The 24331-nt window shown below is 42.9% G+C and overlaps 1 protein-coding gene across 3 annotated transcripts in view; it reads left to right on the top strand.

Moving 5' to 3' along the window:
- shf (Src homology 2 domain containing F) overlaps positions 1 to 23835 on the top strand; it is a 54949-nt gene extending 31114 nt beyond the window's left edge. Inside the window, exons 3-8 of one of the 3 annotated variants that reach the window (XM_085907491.1) lie at positions 8144 to 8362; positions 9485 to 9583; positions 13312 to 13458; positions 17392 to 17566; positions 17644 to 17763; positions 21117 to 23835. In XM_085907491.1, coding sequence (XP_085763617.1) covers positions 8144 to 8362; positions 9485 to 9583; positions 13312 to 13458; positions 17392 to 17566; positions 17644 to 17763; positions 21117 to 21303 — 947 coding nt within the window. In that variant the 3' untranslated portion in view covers positions 21304 to 23835. The remainder of the gene's footprint in view (positions 1 to 8143; positions 8363 to 9484; positions 9584 to 13311; positions 13459 to 17391; positions 17567 to 17643; positions 17764 to 21116) is intronic. The other 2 variants (XM_085907488.1, XM_085907489.1) reach the window with 2 other exon arrangements.
- Positions 23836 to 24331: the final 496 nt, after the last annotated feature.

Raw genomic sequence — 24331 nt, 5'->3', positions numbered from 1 at the left:
ATGCTCAGCTTGAATAACTAATGAATTTTGAAAAAATGAGGCTACCTTATGCGCCCAGACAGCTATTGGCATCCAACAAATGAGAGAATAGCCTCCCCCCCACCCCTCTTTCACCATCACCGCCTCCTCCACCGTGCCATCCTCCTCAGCCACTGCATTATCTTCTCATCCGTTCATGTTTTTATTCATGGCCTCTCCAGCCGTCCATATTTCTACTCAAGTGTTGTTTGCCTCGACTGGCAGCCCGAAAAGGTCGGCCGCCATTAAGTTGGAGTTGAGAGTAAAACGGGGAGTACATAGCCAGCGTGGTGGGTGATAAGACGCTGGGCCACATTGGACCTGACTTCAGAAATGAGCTATGAATCACCCGCTGGAGAGGAAGAAGGCTGATGATTCCTGGAGAATCGAAAGCTGGGGGAAGAAATTGGCTCCTCCTCTTCCTCACAGGATCCTGCAGGCTTCCTGTGTCTAAGCGGGAAGTACATGAAGTTGCACTCCACACCCTTGAGAGGAGCCTCGGCCCTCAATAGAGTCAATAGTTCCCTTTGAAGGGTCTACTTCGTCCTTCCAAAAAAAATAAATAATCAGAAGCGCTTCCGCAAGTCGCAGAGATGATGGTGACTGTTTAGCGAGGAATTGTGTTTACACAATACATGATAACATGATATTTGGTAGCTGGGTCAGTTTTGGGTAGACCTGCAAAAAAAACTGCCAAGAAACAAAACCTGAAAAAATATAAAAAGTCAGCTCTTTTGTTTATTTTATTTTCATCATTTCCAGATGACTTAAAAATGATTAGATTTTGCAGGTACTCAATTTGACTGTATTATCTCTCAAGAGTATTGCCACAAAAATATCAAGAAATAATGCCTGAAAAGACAGTTAATCATTTGTATTTTTTTCCATTTAATTTGGTTTTTTTAGATTTCAGAAATCATTTCTTTCATAGTATTCAATTTTTTGACATGGTGATATTTTAGGTTTTGATTCATAATTAACAAAATTATCAGCATTATCAACATTTGTGTTGTAAAAACTATATAATGAATTAGTTTTTGAATTGAATAGCTCAAATAAGCTTTCCACATATATAAAAATATATTCCCCAATTATGTACTGCAACATTACATGGTGGACCTTTCCAAAACCAATATGTAATGTTCTGGCCTGGGAGTTAGAATGCCACCATTTTATCCGTCATCACTGGCACACTGCAAGTATGCAGCTTTTGCGAGCCTTTCCAGTCTTCCATAATGACACGGTGGAGTTTTTAGCACGCACGCTCTCTTTGTACGAAGTAATTACAGTCGAGCGCAGTTGGTGCGTGTGGCGTTCCCTTCTAAACGGCGTGACGTAAAGCGGGTAGACGGCTGGAGTGGACATTCCTGGAGAGAAACATGCACCTTTCTGTGAATGACAATTCGTACCGAACGATTTGGTAGTAGCATCCTTCGACTATACTGATTTTTATCCAAGCCGGTCTTTTGGTTTTGCAACATGGCATCCGAATTTGTCTTTGATGTTGAAGCCTATTGTGCCTTCCAAAACCTTGCCGCTATTCAGCTCCCATGCCAGTTTCCTGTGCAGTGTTTATTATGGCTTTCCTGAAACAGTGAAAATCCAGTGTGGACTTTCAAATTTAGTGGCGTGCTGACTGATGTTTGGCAGCGCTGCTGTTGAGATTGATGGCGCGAGCTGGTGCACTGCAGCCATCTAAGGAGGAGTTGTAAAACCTCAGACCAGCATGTACTAAAGACTGAGTTTTTTATTTCTGAATTTTATTTTATTGCGCTTATCGTCGTAAGGGTTGTGGGTGAAACTTGAGCCTATCCCAGCCGATCATCAGTGGGAGGTGCGGTTCACACTGAAATTGTTGAGTGGGAAGTGTGGGATGTATAAAATCCTCTCCAGCACGATTCACAAATACACCTATTTGTGTATTTTTTTTGTCTTTTTCTGGACATGGCTTCTGAAATGTCACAAGATACCACAAGATGATGCCAAAGATACCGCGAGAGCTTCCGTCAGCGTGTTGGAAAAACGTTTTTTTTCTGTCTTTGTGTTTAATCTGAAGGATGAACCCTCGTCTTAAATCAGTATTAGTGCTTCGTTTAATAATTCAGAAGTCCAAACCGCCACTGCCAAAGTATCAATTGTCTCTCTTTTGCTCTCTGTTTTTTTTCCCTCCACACATTTTCCGTTTTTTTCATTCCTGGAGTTGAGATTCCTTCTATCAATAAATTTAAAATCCCTTCGGTTAACAGTGAGCCACGTACAAAGATAATGACAATTGAGACACAAAAAAATAACACACAATTTCATCATCTGAAGCAGCTACCTTGTCAAATATTGATTCTAACGCCCCTCCAGTTCTTTCTCTGTATGCAAATATCGGGCTTATCTTTACCTTACCTTTTTCTTCCTTTTGTTCTGGAAAAAAAAAATATGAACAGATGCGGGGTGTCGGATTTTTACAAGCTTACCCTGAGGCAACTTGGAGCACAACTTCACCTCTGCCACCTCTCAAACACCTTTAAAAACAACCAAACAGGATTGCAAAACACAATTAAGTTCTTTTTAGTTAGTAACAAAGGCAGTAGAGGTGACGTGTACGTTATTCATTTATATTTCGATAAATTCAATTTAATTCACCCCGCAGAGTAAAAATTAATTATACCCATCTGGTTTTAACACTTCAGCACACATGTGCATATGTAAGCAGGGAAATGTCGGTGAGGGGGTTGGGCAAATGCTCAAGGACATACCAGCAAGAAGGCATAGCTGTCAATCAGTCCCCAATATTTTCGATGAACTGATTTCAAAACACTAACACAGAATCTCTTGCGATGAACTGAGACATGGCGTCATTTAGAGTCAGGGGCCACTATTTGAGGAAATATGGTGTATTTATATGTATACAGCTTGTTAGAGGAGTAGGTAGGAACTTGAACAATGTGTTTGGTGCTAAGCAATCTACAATCAGTTGAAGGTCATGTTTTGTTTTACCTCAAACTTTTTGTCGGGGGATTAGATCACACAGGTAAACAGTATTACTGTTTATTATGGTAATGTCACGGTCCCCATATTTACCTCATGTAGTTCTTGTACACCTTTCCCTGAGGGTTCCCAAATCAATATAAAGTTGCTTTAAAGCACCGAGAGGCATTTTTAACAACTTTTTGATAGAATGAATATTGATGCAATGCTCTCCCATTAATTAAACATCATTTTAGGATTTATCGCTGTTGCAGCCTGCATTTGTGCTTCTAATTATGCTTTGAAGTTGAATGTGTTATTTTTTTTTTATTTGGTTTTGTAAGCATCTCCACAAGTTGTAGCGGGTTCACACACAGTTCAGGGTGGCTATTGTTGCCACATCTTAGCAAACCAGTTTTGGTGTGAAGCCAGCATCTATAGTGAGTGACAACCCAGAGAGAGAACAGAAACTCAATGGAGTGAAAAATTGAAGTTTATTTCGGTGTCTGCTTTGTTTGGCTACAGAGAGTGCAGTGAGATTTAAAAGATAATGATTAGTCCTTTGATATAAAACCTTTCAGATTTCAAGGTGATATTGGCTAGTTTGGGTATGTTTAACACATTTTAAGCCAGCATCATCACACATCACATGAAAAAAGGCTTCTGGATGGATGGATGGATGGATGGATGGACGGACAGATGGACTGATGGATGGATGCATGGACGGATGCATGGACAGATGGACGGATGCATGGACGGATGGATGATTAATGGACAGATGGATGATGCATGGATGATTAATGGATGGATGGATGATGCTAGAGTAATAGATAGATGGATAAATGGCGAGATGGATCAGTCTCGACATGGCTTCAGTGAAGGCTGCGTGTCCCAGGTGAGGCTCTATCACGTGCCCCTATCATCCCTAACAAACTGTTGACCCTTATTGGGAAGAGGTCACCCGGTGACAATTCATCACGACTACGTGCACGTGTCACCGGCCCATCCTTTGCCCCCCACCTCCTACTTCGTGACCACACATGTAGCTTTCTGCATCACCGAGCGTGGCGTTGACAGACACGGCTGACTTGTCTTTTCCTTGCCTTCTCATCTCACTCCCTTTATTTGCCCCTGCTCTCGCTCCCACATTCCCGTTGCTCGGTCGTCTTCCTTCAGCGCGATCTGAACTCTGGCTGCACTCTGGGCCTAATCCGAGGTTCTGCTTATCTGCGCCGGAGGAACAATAGCCACACGCAGAAAATAGCTTAGCTTCCTCACATCACTGCTCCACAAAATCCATCTTTTACTATCATGTTACAGTTTGTCAGACTTTCATCCGAATGAGATGTATATGCATTTTATTTTTGTGTGTATTTTTTTCCATTTTCTCTGCTTTGAGATATTGGTACCACCCTCACCAGAGAGGGCGCTATGGAGGAGGTATGTGGGGAGAATTGATGCTGTTTTATCAGGAAAATGGAGAGAAATTGTAATGATTGGATGTTTTCGATCTACTGTTTATTATTTGTCTCAAGATTTTTGAGTTACCTGCACGGAGATGGGATGGGTGTCTGTGTGTTGGGGGGGTCGGGGGTCCTTCCATTAGCTTGGCAGCATTCCAAAGCAATCTCCACATTCATCTTTTTCATTAACCAGCTTTCACCTCGCTCTTAATGAGCTGTGATTGCGCCCGCGTACCGGCCGGGATCGATGCTCAAAGTAGACTCGGAGAATATGCGTGAGTGAGAGGAATTGCCTGATCTGGATTAAATCACACACTCGGGCAAATTCCCTCAGTGTTGTGTTATCATCTTCAGGTTTGACAGCCAGTCCGCTTAGTCAGTCATTACACCGTGCCAGACGCTCAGTCCCAATCATGTTTAATCACAGTAGATATACAATTTGCTCCTTCGAACATCTGTTGAAGGACCCAAGCCCATGTCTTTATAAGCCCTCATGTTGGTGTGTTTTTAGGGAAAGATAGTCCTTTATACACTGAATTAATTTGATATTTTCATTTTGGCAGACCATCTTTACTAAAATTGCAGTTTTTTGTAATAGAAACCAAAATCTTGTGCCACATTTGTGTGGGACATGGATTTGTGGGATGAGTAGCAGAATTGAGCATGTGGGTTGCACCCATGAAAATGTTTTGCCAACTATTCTCTGCCAAACAGCTTATTATGCTGTTGCCATTGACTCCGTTTTTAAGCTTCTTGCTCATACATTCTGCGAGCAAAAAAAAAAAAGTATCAGTCTTTTACTTTTGGGCAAGTAAATGGTTTTTCATAATATGCACTTTTTAGGTGACAAAATTCATAAATAAAATATTTGGAACATTATTTGCACAGTTCATAGAGATGCTATTTGCATATGAGCTTTTCCCAATAAGAATGCAAGTGTTGTCTTTGACTATCGGTAAGGGCTTACATAATACTTAACCCCCGAAGCCTTCCAAACAGAGCTTTTTCCCTAATGAGGCTCAGAGTGCTGTGTTCAGGGGCTGTCGTATAAAGAAGCGTCCCTCACCTCATTACCTTTGACTCACTGTCACAGAGCGTTTCTGTTGTTTATAGCTGCCGACTTGCGTGTAACACTCACTTGTCTGGCTCGCTTTATCTATTGACTTGCCTTTCTTTGTCTTAAGGTCCCCAAGGCTTTCGTTCTTCTTCTTCCTCTTCTTCTTCTCCTCTTGTCACTTTGTCGGGCTCACTTCCGTCATCGCTTTGTGCTCTGTTGGCTCCTTTGGCTTGTTCTCCGCCTCACAATCCAGGGAATGAATCTATGTGCCTGTTGTTGTCTTGTGGGTGGAATACTTTACAAGTTTTCCCCCTCCAGGTCATTTGAGGAAAGAGCAAGTTGTCACATAATGTAAAAACTAATATGCACATATGCAGGTCTGTATAGCTTTAAGATAAAATATATATGTCGTCATTATATTTTAAGTTATATCTGGTCAAGCTATAATTTGGCCAAATTTTAAGATTATATTTTTTTAACATAAGGTTTTAAATTGACAGTTAGCATGCTATTGGCTAGCTCAGGCTAACAGCGTTGAATGGAATAAAGACAAATGTAACTATTTTAATTTCTATGTAGTTTTGAAATATTTTGCTTTAAAAGGAACACAGCTGACTTTTAAATTGTGAGTGAATATATTCTACTAAAGTTAACCCGAAATTGGATCAAAACCAAAATGGCAATAAAATGGCGTTCAACGACAGCACCGTCATGCAGCAGCTGTTGGAAAGTTGTTAGTATTCTGCGAGCGCGCGTCACCTCACGGCTCCACTCACCAAGCGGAAAGTCAGTCAACAGCAAGGCCGCCACGGGTCAGGGAGCAAACACCTTCCCTTGTCAGCCGTGTGCCTGACTGACACCTTTACGTGGCATCATATAACTCCCACCTCGACCGCGCTGCTACACCATCGCATTGAGTCAACCTGCATGTTACTCACATGCCCCGAAGCTACTCTGGAATGTGTGTTCACATCTTAATTATATCATTTTTCTTTAGCATTCACATGGCGTTGTGGCAGAATTACTTAGAGCGGTGATATTAATGTGCGCCTGGCAGCCATTGAATTTGTTATCAGATGATTTCAGCCGCCTCGCTAGGATGTTATCATCCACTCAATGAGTGAATTTTCATACCTATCAGAGCAGTAGAAAATACAGACGAAATGTTACATTTAGTCCGACATTTTTCCATGTTGTCTGTATATGAGAGAACACTAAAGAAATTCAACTTTAATGTAAAGAAAATCCCTTGACACATTCGACAGCCTTTGGCTTTACGCTCTTATTCCGGTAACTGCCTTTTATCGCGTGAGTTAATGGTTTAAAAGTTTCATGCAGTTATCTGTGCTATACCTTCCCCCTTTATACACATTTAACAGATGCTTGTGGTCACTGCTACTGCAGCTTTAATGAAGCGCACTTTCTCTACTTTTAAAACACTCACAGCTCTCAACTTTCTGGCTGACTCATCAGAATTTAGCCATCTTAACGTTTTAAAGGGCTGGTAAGTTTTGAATGAATAGAAGAGGAAGTGCAGCATCTGGACAGGAAGTTGGACTTCCTGCTGTGGAAGGGGGAGCAAGGTGAGGGTGTAGTAATTTTACTCCTCTCTTCCAAAGCTATTTGCTCCTCTGTTGGTGAGCTTGGACTTTAGTTTATGGTGATACTGTGTAAATTACCTGCGAGATCAAACAGCGTGAGTGCGAGGACACGGGTCCAGCCAGCTTCACCTCACCTCCACCAACGGGCCCCATTAGCCTCGGACGCATCGCTCGTTTTTGTCCGCAAGCGTTACCGGCGGGTAAGAGGCAATTATGCAGCAGTGGCGGTGTAATATTTCATTGCCTTCACACGCTGGACACTAACAGCTTCATGAAGAATAGAAGGGCGGTCGCAGAAAATGGCGAGTTCTCAAGGGCACGGTGGTTCATTAGGAATGTCGCTTTATGGGGAGGATGGAAGGGCGGGAGTGTGTTCTGGTTTCGGTCAGGTGGCGTGGAGGAGATACATGACATGGAGGTCATAGTAAGGCAAGAGCATTTTAAACTACTGCCAGAAGGATCCACCGAACTTTGGTTCTTGGTAGTCCTACTCTGGATTCTCCTTAGCCTCCTGTCTGAAAGGAGGAGATGGAAAATGTCCCTGATGAAACAGTCTTCTGTTATTCCATTGGTAGTGTACTTCTTCACGTGCAGCTGGTGTGGGATGTCCACTCTCCATGTTTTACTCCAACTTGTGGAATGTGAGATGGACACCACAGAACGGTTAAGCCCTATTAAAAAACAGCCAGACAGAGTAGCAGTTGGTAACGGTATTCAAAGTGTAACAATACTTACTGTATTTCCTCCAATGACGGCTGTCCTTGGAATGCCTTATGGCATTGTTTAGTATGATTCCAAAAATCCATTTGGCGTCCCGCTTGATAGATTTAAAAAAGAGGATCCCACTCGAGACAAGCTGACAGACAGTGACACGTGTTCTTTTTATAACTCAAACAGATGTTCCTGGCTTCTCCTACTGTTTGTTGGCAGATGTGAGTCGTGACCCCGGAGAGAAGAACAACAAAACTCATTTGAACCAGACCAAACATCATAAAGTTTTACATCAGAACAAAAATAATAACCCCTTTTCTCATCATTGTCTTTAGAAATCCGATCCGGCGGTCGCGGGTCAAAAGACGGAAGCAACAAGCAGCTTCCCTTGTACGACACCCCGTACGAGCCCACGGAGAACGGTGGAGACTCAGACCCCGAACGCTCGCGCTGCCCTCGAGAGAGTCGACTGCCTCAGGACGATGAGCGGCCGCCCGAAGAGTATGACCAACCCTGGGAGTGGAAGAAGGAGAGAATTTCCAAAGCCTTTGCAGGTACATATATGCGAGATGAGATTTATGGTTAAGGTTGATGACAATGATGTATGTGGTACTGGGAAATGTCCATTAAAAAAAGAAAATCCAGAATTTAGTAGAACGTTCACGTTCCTAACTTTATTGCCTAGAAATCTTCTTGAGTGAAGAGATTTTGTTAACGCACTCTTTACCACCAAGATGTACAGTTTGTTAAAGCCCAGATATTTTTTTGGGGACATTTCTAGATTTTAAAATCAAACGGCATGTCTGGACAAAATGCAGTCAGTCGATTGGGCTGCAGAGAATCTCCACTTTGTGGAGCACAATTGGACAAACTCCATATAATTTTTTCAGAAACGTCACATACTAGTATGGTATCATAAGAGGAGATAGCGAATTGTCACTCAGGTCCCTTATGGGCAATAAAATGGGAAGAACTCACAGGCACACACGCAAAGGGTTTTTTGTACAAAATTCGTCGAATGAAACAACTTCACTTTCAATCAGGCTTGTGATCAGTGTTGGGCTCAAACATTAGTATGTTCTGAACTCCTGTTTACATGCCAGATTCATGCTTGCCAGAGGGATTATTGTGGACCTTAGCTGACATCATCTTGTCCTTCTTTAGAGCGTAAATTAGTTGATTTGATACACAAGCCTCAACAGAGGTCGACAAAATCTTATCATGTCATCAAACAATTGCAACAGCTATCAAAAACAGAGCGAACTGTATCGCTTGGTGGATGTGCAACTATTGACTGCGGTTATCAGACGGAATCGATTTAGAAAAGGTTGTCATTTCTTGTCATTTCTAACCATTTCTTTCTCTCTTCACTAACATTGTTCTTCTTCAAGCTTTACACATCCCCGTTTTCCCCCCTTTCTCTTTCCCGAGCACCTGCTACCGTGTTTATTCACAGGTGTTCCTCCTTTGTACTTTTTTTTTTTCCGCTTTAAGCAAGGGGACGACGGGTGTACATATTTGGTTATACAGACAGGTGCATGTAAGTACGGCCGGGTTGGCTAAAGCAGCCATAACATCAAAACAGGGCTGTTCTAGACAAATATTAGATGAAATCATATTTAATCAGCCCTCTATATATGTGTGTATATATTCTTTTTTTTTGTATCCTTGAACAGCTCTGCTTTGTTATGACTGCATTAGCTACGAGGGCTCTGTAAGTGGCACTGGATCAGTTCCCCACAGAAGAAAGGACTGCACTGCTAAATCCCCCACAGGTACCACCACTGTGCAACCGGGCCTATTTGTCTCTCTTTCTTTCTTTTTTTTTCTTATGATGTTTTAACCATCAATCATGTGCTCAATTTGGGATTTATGCAAGGGGGCGGGGGATGCCCTCAGGTTGCGGTCTTTTGATTAATAGGATGAGAAAAGGTCGGCCTCTTGAAGTGAAAATCAGCTGGCTTTGAAGGTGTACGCTACTGGAATAATATTAGAGAGGGGAGTGCAAAAGCAACACGTGGGAAAATATTGCCAGTTGTCTTTAGATTTATATTGTGTTCTATCGATTTCACATACTGTGAGGGGCCTTATTTTCTATTGTGTTTTTTTAAATTCTAAACAATTAGCAGCTTATTGGAAATCATTTCAATATAAAGTACTGTTATGGAGAAAAGCAGCAAAAAGTTAAAGGAGACAAATGTTTTAGAATTTCAAACTGTTCCCTAGTGTCTTCATAGGAAGGCCTGTAACATTTGGTCAAAGCACACTGAAGATAAAAAAAATATTTTGAATATTTTGATTGGGTAGTTCTGTGTCATGCAAACGAGCCTTTTGCTCACGCCGCCTCTCTACCGCTGCTTACATAAGAACTCAGTCTCTCATTATGTCGCCTTTGAGCAGCACTCAGACATTTGTTTACCACACTTCAACATTTATTTAAAGCACTCGTAACATGTTTTTTTATTACGCCAGTGTCAACTGGGCCATTAAAGATGTCCTTTAAAAAAGAAAGCTGCATCTTAAAACTACTTTAATTCATCTTGGTTGTGTTTTTAAATGCAGGGCATAAAATACAATGACGTGAATTGGAGTCCAAGCCTGATCATTTGAAGCTTGCTCCTCGGCAAGGTGTTCAAACGCCCTTAGATCTTTACATCAAGGAGCCCTTCTCCATAGCAAGCTGGCGTGATTCCTCTTTTTGACATGTGCAACGGAAAAAGAGCTGAAATCTAGAGCCAACTTTCTATCCGACATCAGGAGAAACAGAGACGGATTTAATGTCCTTTTTTTTTTTTTACCATTCGTTCTTATTGATTCCCCCAGAAATTGCTTATCAATGTGGAGAAATGCTTTTGCCGAGTAAAAATGTCAGCAATAGAGATGAAGTCAGTCCTATAACGGAGAGGTGGGACAAAAGATCAATATCACCAACAAATGAAATCAAAATGATATTGTGATGGATCAGTGTAGCAACCGGCACACCAGTTGCAATGTATCATATCTATTTGGTTCAATACTTTATTGATACGTCAGCATCTGGACAAAAAAAATCGCTATGTATCAGATGGTCTGTTACGGTACGGTATTGATACACCAGCATGAAATATCGATATTTGTGCTCTTAGCTGATATCCAAGTGAATTCATAACAGTTACTGCACATTCACACGATTTATCTAATTTTTATCGAAAGTACAATCGTTTTTCCTGCTACCCGAGGCACTTAGTGATCTGTGTTTGCATGTGTGTAGCAAGGAAGTTACGGTCAAGGTAATATCAATGACTAATGCACTCGCCTCCAATTGAATTTTAATAGGCCGCTCGAGCAAACATCAAAAACCTTCACAATTTATACAACCACATTAAATAGGAAAATGAAAGTGTCACCCAAACAAAATATGATGAGAATGCTATCGTAAAACGGTCTGCCCTCCCACCTGGCTCTGATACCACAATGCCAGACTATTTATCCTTGTTAATGATCAGCCTAGGAGAGCGCAATAACACTCCACTATTATTATTATTTTTAATATGTAAATTCCAAGCCTTGTTAAGGTGTCGGAAGAGTGTGCGTACTTGCGTTTTTTTAGTTAATCGCTCATCCTTGCCGTGACCTCAGCAATAGCGGCGGGCTCAGTCATACATTGGCAACAAAAGCCTCTTCTGCTGCCACCGCTGTCTGATCCGCTGATGGATGAGGAAGGAGCTGAGGGGTGACCGTGATGTATGATATGCGGAACAAACCAGGAAGCCTGCACGGGAGCGGGAGGAAGTGTGTTGGCGCTTTCAATCTGGATGAGTGTGCTACATTCAAACTTTCATTTGCTCCACTTTCAACACGACATTGAGAGCAAAGTTTCTAATCGGAGTTGATTCATTGCAGATGTTTTTATCGGGTTATCGTGCTTTAGCGAGACAAATCGTTGATATTTTGATGTCTTGTCTGGCGTCATAGATTATTATGCAGTGGTGTCTGGATAAGAGTCTAATCTTATGTGACCATCTGCATAATCAGAATCATCTTTTCCCCATTGATATGAATGAAAATCCAACTTCCGCTCAAACAAACAAAGGAAAGTTGTATTTCAAAGAGGAAAATTAACACTCAGTTTTTGACATATTGCATCAGTTGCTCCTTCTGTTGTGTTCCCCTCGGACAGATATAGTACTGTTCATTGAGGCGTAATTAGGAATCCCACTTGGGTTCTACGCCGGACACGGCCAAGGCGTCTTTCTCTGTTTTTGATCTTTACTTTGATGCTAAAGCTTGTATCTATTCTTGCTGCAATACTGTATTGATACATCTGATTAATGTTACTTATAGATCTTATTTGTTCAGATACTTTATCAGTACCATGGCATATGGACAAAGGATTTATGTTATCACAGTTTGGGGTACTGGTAAATCGAAAAAAGTGAGATATGTTGTTTCGTACAACTCTGTATTGAAACACCAGCTTGTAGACAAATGTTTGCGACTGCCATGTATTGTATTGCACTTTTTAAGCCCACTATATCAATACATAAGGAGAAAAGATGGATATCAGCTTTGTTACGCTACTGGAATGATATACTCATACGCTGAGAACGATTCGCCATCGTCATTTATCACATTGCTACAGGTGTGTGCGAGAGTCGCCTTTTATGAATTTTTAATGAATCTTGCCCAGTCTTAACGACCCAGAAAGTCTTCAAATAAATCATCGATAGGCTTCACGGTCCAGCAGCGGGAGGATCCTGGAGACAAAAAAAAAAACGTTGTCGTTGTAGTACTGGTGACGGCGTGCAGATAACCTTCAAGACGGCCGTCTTTCTTTCTAACGTGTCCCGTCGCTGCGCTTATCTTCACTCGCACACATTGGCCCACACGCACACACACACACACAAACACACACACATACACACATGTTTTCCCGCCTCACAGGCTCCCGCTGTCCAGCTCCGCTAAAAGACTTTCATCACGTCTCTATCCTTTTTTTCATACAAATGGCACTCTTTCACATAAACATGCTCTAAAACGGAGCACCATTGTATCATGTGATGGATACGAGCGCAGAGAAGCCGTGCGCTGGAGGGGACGAAAACGGGCTTCTCCTTCGTACGCATAATTTGCAGCGTAAACACAAGTGTCTTGTTTTGAATATGCACGCGTTAGCAATTAGCCGAGTAAATTAAGCGAAGCTAAATGAAATGACAGCGGAGCAAACAGGCATGTTAATGAGAAAGCCTCAAGAAACTCATACCTGCCTTTGGTAATAGTGTTCATCAAGGTAGAAAGGTTGCAAGGTCAACACGTGTGCTTTCACACACGCTAGCGTCTTCACAAACTAACTTTCTCCATCCTCTTTCCCTTGCTTCTCTATTCCAGCTTCCTGTTTAGTCACAACAACCATCTCTCTACCTCAACTTGTTCAAAGTTTCACGCCGTTTTCTTCTTCCTCTCTTACCCTTTTTTCCCCCCTTTGTCGTCGTCCATCTTCTCCTTCTTCGGGCATCTCTTGCAGTAGAGATTAAAGTGATCAAGGACCTTCCGTGGCCCCCTCCGGTGGGTCAGCTCAACAGCAGCTCTCCCCTGGTGGAGGAGCTGGAGTCGCCCACGCAGACGGCTCAACCCCCGCCCGGACAAGGCGCCGGTGAGCAGCACCACCAGGGTGGGTGTTGGTGTTCCACTTGTCCAATGTCTGTCCCATCATTTCATCCATTCTTTTACCATATTTCCCCTCATCCACCCTTCCGTGTGTTTGTTTCACTTGAGGAGTAACTTCAGGGACGATTGGAAGACTAGTTAACGGTGTCAGGGGCTAGCTTTTGTAAACGCCGTACTTTTTCCATCTGGATTACACGTGGCGGAAAATCCCTGAGTTTTAAAATGCTGAAGGCTCATTAGTTTTAATTGTGCCCAACTGCCTCTTGTCTGCGTAATCACTCGCTCTGACCCCCCCATTTCCTTTTGTCAATACACTCGCTGCGCTTCCAGATGGTTCCCCAAATGCCGGTCTCCTTGTTGGAGTAGCTGCAAAGGAATCACACTTATCTTAAATTATTTTTAGTCCGGGATGTAAAAGTCGTGACTTTCATACTAGTGGGTGGGTGGGTGGGTGGGGAGCATGTCATGATAGCAGAGCTGTCGCCACCCTAATCTGCATTGTAGTGTCGAAGACTTGAAAGTGGCTCTGAATCTTCACCCAGCCTGACTGATTTTCTCAAAAGTTGGTCGTTATAATGGAAATTGGCCGTATTGTTACATCTCACTGAAGCAGAAAATCTGAATAGCTCCTTCACCTTTATAGAGTTTGGCTTTGGATTTTTCCACTGTGTTTCCTCTTATTGATACTCATCAGAACTCAGACGCACTGTGAACTGCTTTCATTCCAAGCAGAAGTGAAGGACGCGGGACAGAACTAATGCGAGGGAACAGGATCTCCTCCCGTGGAGATCGGCATGTAAAAGGACGCTTTTGTGCGCTGTGGGTGAGGACTTGATTTATGTGGGCCAATCCATGGGAAAGCTATTTGGGCCCCGCCCCTCATCTGCCGCCATGTGAGTGGCGTTGAGATTGGTATCCAGCTGTAATGTGATCCTCACTGGGTCCGAGCCTTCGCGGGAGCTTTTGGCTTGCCCTCTGTGACCGTGGAGCTGATCCCCATGCCATAAAGCAATTTTCTTTTTCTTTTTTTTTTTTTCTTTGTTCCACCCCAAATTCAGAATATTTTTCACTATCAAGATGCTTTTATTCCATTTTGAAATAGAGTGTCATATCTCTTTGACAGCCAGGCACGTTTATACCTTGACCGTTTTAATTTTTTAGAGTGTTTCCTACGGCATAAAAGGGGGCATGTCTTCCCTCCATCCATCAGCGTCCGACTGACACTTCCATCCGATTCCATCGACAATCGCTGCGCCAACACACACAACATGACAATTTATGTGTGTGTGTTTCTTCAGATAACTGTGCACATTCTCATCCTTCTTAAGCTGCCTGTCAGGAGGCTTTTGTTCTGCTCTTGGCCAATCATCTCGTCAATCTGGTGCAGAAAAGGGGAATAAGCTTGGCTCGCTGATATTTGGAGCCTAAAATATACATTTTCGGTTTAGAAGGAAGAAAAGACAAACCGTTTTGAATATAATCCAAACAGTGTGCAGCTTTTTTTCCTTTTTTTTCTTGTCTTAGTTGGACATCAACAAGAAAAAGATGCGGTCAAGTGAGCAAATACTTACACGTTGTGTGGGCAACCAACGATAGAAATAAAAATGGGAGCCAGGCAGGAATTATGTAACAAGGACATTATCCTATAGTCTATATACATTTGTGTTCAGGATAATAGCAAAATGTGAACTGTATTTCCTAATGGAATAAGATTTTTTTTAATAACCCCCTATTTTTTTTCTGGATAGTAAATCTGTACCATGGACTTGATAGAGACATGAAACACCTTAAATTTGAAAGCTTTTATCTTCACGTCCAGAGCCACACTTTGACAACCTAGTTTGTAGGAATGGTGATGAAAGGCGGTGAGTTTTTGGGATTGTCATGGTTAGAATGCGACATGAAAAAAAGGGAAGTGAAGAAGTTGAATTACAAACAAAACAGCTGTCGGCAAGGATAAGAGGAGCGTAAACATGCATCGCCGTTGTCCCCACCGGTCAGTTGCCATGGAAACAAAATGTATCGGGCTCATAGCACACTCATATTGTGGCCCAAAATAAACCAAACATCTTCAATGTGGACTCATCTGGATTGACTGCTCTGCCCAACGATGCCTTCCCGTTAGACCCGAGTTTTTCTGAAGCCACTGATTTCCCATCACGTATCAGATTTTAAGACCAAAAAAAAAGAAAAAGTCATTTGGATGAATCACTTCCACGACTTTGTGGTAGATTGTGTCAAGGGCAATGAGTTCATTGATAGAGTGGAGGTGAAGGGGACCCCCTGCTGTTTACAGCTCGAATGACACCATTGTGGTTTCATCGGAGCAGACTGCATCCATGCACATTAAACGGCCAAATTAGGAGTCAAACGTTTTATAATTCATCATGTCCATCAACTGCACATAAACGAAAGACAAATACAACATCGTGTACGGATTTACTACAAAAGTCGCTTGCCAAAAATCTGTCTGCCTGATTGATGAATAGGGATGTAAATAATAGCAGCTTATTCAACACAATGGCATAAAATGAAAGAAATGATCTCGATATTTTCTGAGGGGCTTCTATGAAGACTTTTTGTCTCTAAATTGCTTTGTTACTTCTTGTTATGTCCAAAAAATCGGCAGTTTCATCAACTGAATTTTCCAGCAGTATTCATACCAGTGAACAACGTTTTTTTCCTTTTTTTTCCCGTTGTTGTCCAATTAAAAACATACTGTACATCTCCAAATGTACATTTTCACTTGGCAAGATGTAAAGTGACGCTACATCGCGAACATATTTAGTTTTTATCATCGCATGCGTGCTGAGCACGGTTGCAAAACTTGATGACTCGAAACTAATAGTCAGGCAGCTTCGCATGCTCGGAATGCGATCAAACGTCTTGAGACTGATTAGGGTCCCGCCCCAACGATTCATCGGCCCGACTCTTCTGCCCTGAAATACGTTTACAATTGCATGGCGGGCCGCATCAAACGTTCTTCCTCTGGACCATATGTAGCCCACAAGCTAAACGCATCTCTCTGGACATGCTGTCATGGCTCATAGAACACAAGAGACGACTCTCGATGCATTGATGACAGAGGGCCGATGTCATCGATTCTCTTCATCAAGAGCCACGGCCGTTGATATGTCAAAGCGTTCACAGCAAGGGAAGCCGCTCGCGCATGCCGGTTCCACCGCCGGCGTGTCAGCGTGGCTCTAAAATAGGTCTTTTCCAAAGCCAAGGGTGCCGCGACATCAATTATAATGATGGATGACGGCGGGAAAGAAACCAAAAGCCACACACATGGGAAACACACAAGCGGGAGCTGACTGGCCACGTGAGACTTATGTAAATAGCCAATAAACAAGTTTAGTCACTTCTACCAGTCGGCCTTGAGTGCACGTAACCTTGTCGCGTAGTGTAATTTTTAACTTTTGGGTATTTGAATGTCTTTTTGGTTCGGCTGCTGACGTGTTCACACGCACTGGAATGTGAATGTACAAGTATTTAGAAAGAATAGTCGGGATGGATTAATGGAGCGTGTGAACATGTCGCCAAGTGTCACCATCACTGTAAATAATCGCAAGCAGAATTTCTCTCAGTTTCACTGCTATTTCCATCGAGCCGTGATTTAAACAGTCTCACGAAATAAATATTTGATTACAGTAGGGTCCATAAATATGTGCTAGTCGTGTAATGTCATTTTAGTATTGACCCATGAAAATAAATTGCAAAAAGGTTTACAAAAATGCGAGCTGTTCACTCACTCACTCACTCACTCACTCACTCACTCACTCACTCACTCACTCACTCACTCACTCACTCACTCACTCACTCACTCACTCACTCACTCACTCACTCACTCACTCACTCACGGGTCTGTATATCTAGAACTGATCAACACAACTGCTCAAAGGTGTTCAAGCATTGTTTTTTTTTTATCTTATAGTTCAGTTTGATGGCGTGGAGAAGTCTCGAATGTCGCCCACCAAGGACGGGAAAAGCCGCCCATTGCAGCGGCACTCCAGCGGCTGCTTGGTTAACACCAAAATGTCGTCGGCCGAGCAACCCGGGTCCTCTGTTGGGGAACGCATCGATCCCAGCATGGCCTTGGAGAGCCAATTGTGAGTTCGATCCCTTGCTTTGGATTTGTTTTGTCCCCACGATGGCTAATTATTTTCCCCCTTTATTATTTTGTCAGCTGGTACCACGGCGCCATCAGTCGGACGGATGCGGAATGTCTGCTGCGGTTGTGCAAGGAGGCGAGTTACCTGGTGCGGAACAGCGAAACGAGCAAGAACGATTACTCCCTCTCACTTAAGTAAGAATCACATCGTCCTTTTTATTTGACTACTTACTAATTATTGAATTGGATAAATGCCAACAGACAATTTAGGAAGTGGTTAACTTTAGAATTCAAAGCCAAGTTCGAGAAAACATTTTAAAATTCTCTGTTGCACAAAAAGCTCCACCTGGACTACAATAGTGTGCTGACTGCGTTGTTCCGATATGCTAATGAGCTTCACCTTTGCCACCTCTACCTCCCACCAACACTGCCCTCATCCTTCACCTCGCCACACCAGACCTCATAATCTGCTGACACTTCAACTCCCATCAGTGAACTCTGACCCCCCGCCAAGGGGACGCTCTTATTGGCCAAGTTATGTCTTGACATTTCGCTGCGGTGAACTTTCCATTCCCGAGGGGTGTGGGGGGGTGCAAGTCCCATCGCATTCTTGTCGCGAGAGCCGGTTGCCACGACAACAGGAATGTTGCCACATATTCTCTGACAATATGGCAAAGCGGTATCTTTGCTGGAGGTACGGAAATATTGTCGATTTGAAGGCAGACGAATGACATTTGGGAAGGTCTTCCCGATTCCACGACGACCTTTAGATGGGAGATGAAAGTGTAAACGTAGACAGACACTGATTAGCCTTGAGCCTAACCTTGCTGGAGGCGAGGAACAAAAACATGGTATACATTTTCTTCTTTATGCTTCTGCACCTGGCCATCATTTATTATTTTGCTCAAATAAGAAAAAAAACCCATTAACAGAAATGTTACTTTGGTTTTGTACCCTCCACATTTGTTGGGTAAGGGGGCACTTTGGAGACCCAACTATTTGTATAAAAGCACTTAAAAAGTCAATTTTCCATAATATATCCCCCTTGAAGACTTTTATTTGCCAAACTACGATCTGTTGATGCTGAAAGCAGCCAAAGTAATTTCCCAAGGGCTCCAAAGAGCGACGCACGCCCAATAACAAACACAAATTCAATATTTAGCACTAAATGATCATCATGTTGGACTTTTAGCAGAAAATTGTACTAAAGCATATCGATGACCATAATAAGAGTGTTTCAGGTCACTTACATGGACCGAGAGCGATGAGTTAGCCTTGTGGATCCCGCCGCCGCCATTAATCCACATCACAAAAGTGTCCAGCTGGAGCTCCATAACGAGCCAGTAGCTATTAAAGCAGATATGCAGCCGGTGCAGTAACCTGATTTATTTATGGCCTCGAAGCTACCGTGGCTGCCGCTAACTGATTTTAAAGCTTTGCCATAGGATAACTTGTGTGACCCTCATAAAAGATGGTAGCAAGCAGTGCAGTGTGAGGGGAATTAAAGTCACATTTCCAACAAGTTCACTTTGGTTCACACACATAAAATCGTGTTTGTACAAATGAAGGCCTCACCCGTAGTTAGCGCTTTTAGTGGACACCCGATTTTGCCTCACATTTTTTTAATGTTTTCTTTTCTGTATATGGAGGGAAAAATCACACTTCGAAATGTATTGTTGAATATCCCAGAAAGTGCCTACAGGCAGTTAAAAAACAAAGAGACATCACAACCCTTGCAAGAGGCTTCTTCGCTAATAATTGGTGCTGCCGGGCGTCAGGCGACATCGGTTCTCGTGCCTGAGGCACGAGCGCGGGTCAGGCCTCAAAAGCAATCTTTGGAGTGATTGGTGCGGCGACATCACGGCGGAGCCCCGCAGAAGCAGAGGTGACGACGAGTTCAGCCCCGCTCGACATGAGGCGAGCTCCCCCCGGCTGACGCTGAGATTGAGCGGGAGGCCCAAGGTGAAGACGGTCTCTGTCTCGGGTTGCTGAAAGATGCATGAGGCCCGAATGGCGGCACGTATGTGCGCTGCATTATTGATAAAGAGCAACAAAGCTTTCCCTAGTCAGTTCTCTGACCTGATGGGAAGTGTTTTCTGTTCACCCCGCCCTCTCAACCTATTTGCCCCTCACTTACTACTCCACCTTTTTATTTTGCAACAAAGTCTTTTTAGTCTCGCAGAAAGACAATCACCTTTATTAATATCAATACTCTGAAGCACTTAAAGAACAATGACACAACAAATCGGTATCCAAGAGTAGCTGTCTGAGTTTGAGTTAGCGGGTATGAGTTAGCATTCAGGCTACGGTTTAGTCTAAGTAGAACTAAAGGTAAGATTACAAGATAGGATTTAGTGATTCGTTAGATGGGGCATGCTAACACATAGCAATTTAGCTAGGAGTTGAGGGACAAGTTAGGAATGAAGGATTCTGAATCAGGGTAGGAGTTGGCAGTGTTGTCCTTGTGGCTGTCTCCGAAGGACAATATTGTGCATCAACAACTCCAAACATTTGCTCGGAAGTCATTTGGGAATCTAAAAAAAACCTAAACAAACCCTGAAGTGTTTTCTGTTTTAAGTGTGTCTCTATGTAACCTAGCATCCGCCTCCGAGGGACTGATGATTCATCAAAAGCTCTTTGTAGCGACTATTTTTAACTAGAGGTCTCCTGGCTGGCGCTCGCAGACTAACAGAAGTGGCGATACAGAAAGTACAGAAATGTTTCTTCGTGTTATTTCAACTCATTAATGACACTCGAGAGACTCAATAAGGCGAAAGTCACAGAGATGTTTTACTGTCGCTTTGAGAAATATTACACAGTGGCCTGCATCTGTGAATAAAGAGACAGCTTTTGATAGATTTGTCATTTTTAGGACACCCTCAGATTGAACCCTGTGCCCCCCCCCCCCCCCCCCCCTCTCCAACTTTCCATTGTTATCACTCCAGTACTTTCCCTTTGAGCACGATGGAGCAAAAACACCCATTGGGGTTACACTTACAATACCAGATAATTAAAAAAGGAATTTCAAATCCCGATTCGCACATTGTCCAGGTGGAGTACATGCACAGAACTTGGGTTAGGGACAAATATTTACATTAAATGTTTAGTTGCGTTTTACCACCTTACCCCCAGAGATGTGCCAAGGCAGTAAAAATATTTGTCGTTGTTTTTGTCTTGCAATTTTCTGAACATAGAATTGGAGATATTAGTTGCTAAGACCAATAATCACAATACTTTGTTTATGTCCCTCCGAAGATAAATGAAATATTAATATCCCCGTGGCTCCGATTCAGAATGGTAATTTTCTATTTGCGAGCACAGGATTAGTGTGAAACTGTAAAAGGTATTGATCCGAGGCGGGTGGAACCGCGCAGGGAGCTTCTTCATTTGCTTTTTACTGCTCTAGCTTAAGTGATTTATCCTAAGGGCTCATTAGCCTCATCCCCATGCCGGGCACGTGACGCCTTGGACCTTAAGTACAAGTCTTTGTCGCATCCCCCCTGGGTTGCTCACTAACTGCTGTTTCTTGTGGTTTTGTGTGTCCCCAGGAGCAGCCAGGGCTTTATGCATATGAAGCTGTCCAGGACCAAAGAGAACAAGTATGTCCTGGGCCAGAACAGTTGCCCCTTCGACAGTGTGCCCGACATCATCCACTTCTACTCCAGCCGCAAGCTGCCCATCAAGGGGGCCGAGCACATGTCCCTGCTGTACCCCGTGGCCATCAGGACACTATAGTACCCCACCCAAACCAAAACCCCCATAACAGAAAGGGAAATCCCAAAACTGCTGATTCTGACTCACCTCACTGGTTGACAGATTCCCAAAGATCTGTCTTTTATGCAGGAGTTATTTTTGTTTATTTATGATCGTTCCCACGGAGAGGATTCACTTTATCTGTCGCGGCTGTTCATCTGGAAAACTTGGGTTTTCTGAAAGGTTAATACTAAGGATGGGCACTAGGGTAAATTGTCTTAGGGTGTATTCAGACCAGAAAAGTCCTTTAGTCCGCTTGTTTGGTCCAGATCAAAAGCGGACTTCATTTTTTTTCGTTTGGTGCTGTTCCTATTCAGATTGTACATTTTGCAAGCGAAGTATATTTTGTAAACACACCCACGCTTGTGACGATCTGGGCTCCAGCTTTACAATCGAACCCTGGTTCGTATAAAGTGGACCAGTCAGTTCTGAATACATCCTTAGAGCATAATAACGCAACCAGAAAAGGTCCCCAAGGTTTAGGTCTGTATGATGTGTGACAATTAAGAAACAAGATGGCCGTTTCTATTCCAGGCTGTTGTCACGTAAGTCTTATCTCTTCATGGTCGCACCCGATAGGCGTTAGCGGACTGTCGCGTTGACTTTCTTCTGGCAGTAAACCAACTGAGACAAAATCATCTCCATTTTTCTCAATTACATTCGGAATTAGCTTCCAAACTAGCAAACAAAGCCACGACGTAGCCTGATAACTAAGTTGACCAAATGGAACCAGCATTGGAGCATTCACAAAGTTTTGAACTTCATTTTGAGGCTAGTGCGCCTTAGCTGACATGTTTAGACAGCAAACGAGTAGTTGATGCCGACGCTGGTTCCATCTAAGTGCTGCACTTTATTTTGTCTCCAACCTGGAAGACTTCATGATCCACTAGTTATTAACAAGCCCATCCCTAGTTGATACTCTATGCACGTAGATGTATTGCAAAGGGGGGGGGGGAGACGTGAAGAAGTCTGAGGCTTTTACGTTGATCTCTCTTTCACGTCTTCATCCATACTCTCCGCCATCCATCAGCGAGGGGGGGGGGGGGGCGTGTTACACCAATGACAGCGTAAGTGGCAAGACATTCTGGAGAGAGAGAGAGAGAGAGAGAGCGTGATGGACGGGTCAACCCGTCCAACAAGTCAGAGTTGAGGAAATAAAGCCCCCTTTTAACCCTGTAGCTGTCCCGCCTAAAGCCCCTCCCCCCCCCCCCCCTGCCACAACGCCTGCATTGTCTACCTCAGAAAATCAATGCCATTCAGCCGTCTGTCTGCAGATCAATAGGTACAGTGGGACGGCCCGCATCGATCCACTCTCTGCTTTCCTTAAAATCGTATCATTCGTTTTGAATTTGAAAAAAAAAAAAAAAGGCAGAAAAAATGGACAATTCAAGCCCGTCTTTGGTGTGTTTTTGTCACTACTATGATGCTGTGTGATGTCAAACGTTTGGTTGAAGCCTTATAATGCATGGAGATCAGCTGACTGCAATCCTGCTTTTGAACGATTGTTCCCTGACTGTAATTTATTGATGGGCTAATTAGCGCCCCCATTTTTTGTTGTGATCGTGTTCTCCGGGGTGACTCCTGTGGTGCTCTACGTTTTGCTCTTCTTGTGTGCTTGTCACGACGCCTCGGCCCAATTCTTCCTGACCAATCACAACACAGTTTATTGGAACCCCGATGAACATTCAAACTGGAACTTTATGCATTCAACGAGTCCATTATAAATTCTCAAGAACACTGACAAGTCCTGTATTGAAGTCACTTTTTGGATTTTGCTCACCAAGCACACTTTTTTTTTTTTTTAATTAAGGAATAGAACCGAATTGTGTTCAATCTCTATTTTTAAAAATTATTTCCCTATAGTGGACCCTTAGAACTTTGACAGTTGACCGTTATTTCAATGTTGCCTATTTGAGTGTTAACTCCATAACAAAATACAAGCTCTTCAGTCATTAGCATTTATTTATTATTGTCAATGAAACACCAACCTTTGATGGAGTTGCTTGGTGAGCAAATCTGCAAGAAATGAAGAATTCAAGGGAATGGACCTCCGCTAAGTATGTGCTATGCAACTGGAGGACTCCCAACTGGTGTTTCAATGGTACCAACCGTCCCACGTAGGCGATGAAAACGACTCACCTGTTTAAAAAGTCGAACTGGGGGTCGTCGCGGTGAGGTCAACATCACTGCAGCTTTACTGGACCTATGAGAGAAAAGATTTAGAGAAGATGAATGTCTACGTAGGTTCTTAATGACCGCTGCAAACGGGTGTTATAGACGGGGGAGGCCTTACTTAGCTTTGGAGGAAGTAGACTGCAATCCACGGAGGACACTCGAAAACATTTCTCTATGGAAAGCATCTCTTCTGTCTAAAGTGTCTTAACTTGTGAGTGTGAGCGTGTATGTGCGGCGTCCCCCTATGGCCAAATGTATATACTGAATGTATCATAAGCACGGGGGACGCGGAGGCATCTAAATAAATAAAAGAAGAAATCGGGTTTATTATAACTAAAACGCGAGTTGTTGTCTGATGCTTTCGTTGATGACGGCACCAGTTGCCATGGCTACGCTTCTCTGTAAATAGCGCGCTGCTGCTATATTGTTTGAGTCAAGGACTGTGGCTATTGGTATCCTCTCTCTCTTGTTATTGGGGTAAAGTGAAGCTTCAAACTGGCTTCATGGATCAATTGTTGTATTTGTTTGACTCCTTGAGATAGTCCTCTGTTCAAAATTGGGCTGAAAGCACACAGACTTGGAATTTTCTGAAACTCTTTAAAAATAACCATATTGAGGAGTCACAAAATACAACTGGTTCAGGAAGTCCATTTGAAGCTTTGTTTTCCCACTCACTTAACAGATCAGGAAGTAACCCACTAATGTACAAATGCAAACATTTGATAATATAATTTAACTGATGAAAAAAAAAAATCACCAACCAGTAGCAAGGTAACAAGATACAAACCAAGATGTTGCCAACAGCGGAAAATGCTCACAAGCAAACAAACCAGGA

Source organism: Syngnathus leptorhynchus, chromosome 3 (genome assembly GCF_054491065.1).
Source record: "Syngnathus leptorhynchus isolate UIUO chromosome 3, UIUO_Slep, whole genome shotgun sequence".
Taxonomy (NCBI): Eukaryota; Metazoa; Chordata; class Actinopteri; order Syngnathiformes; family Syngnathidae; genus Syngnathus; species Syngnathus leptorhynchus.
This window is presented reverse-complemented; position numbering and strand designations above follow the sequence as displayed.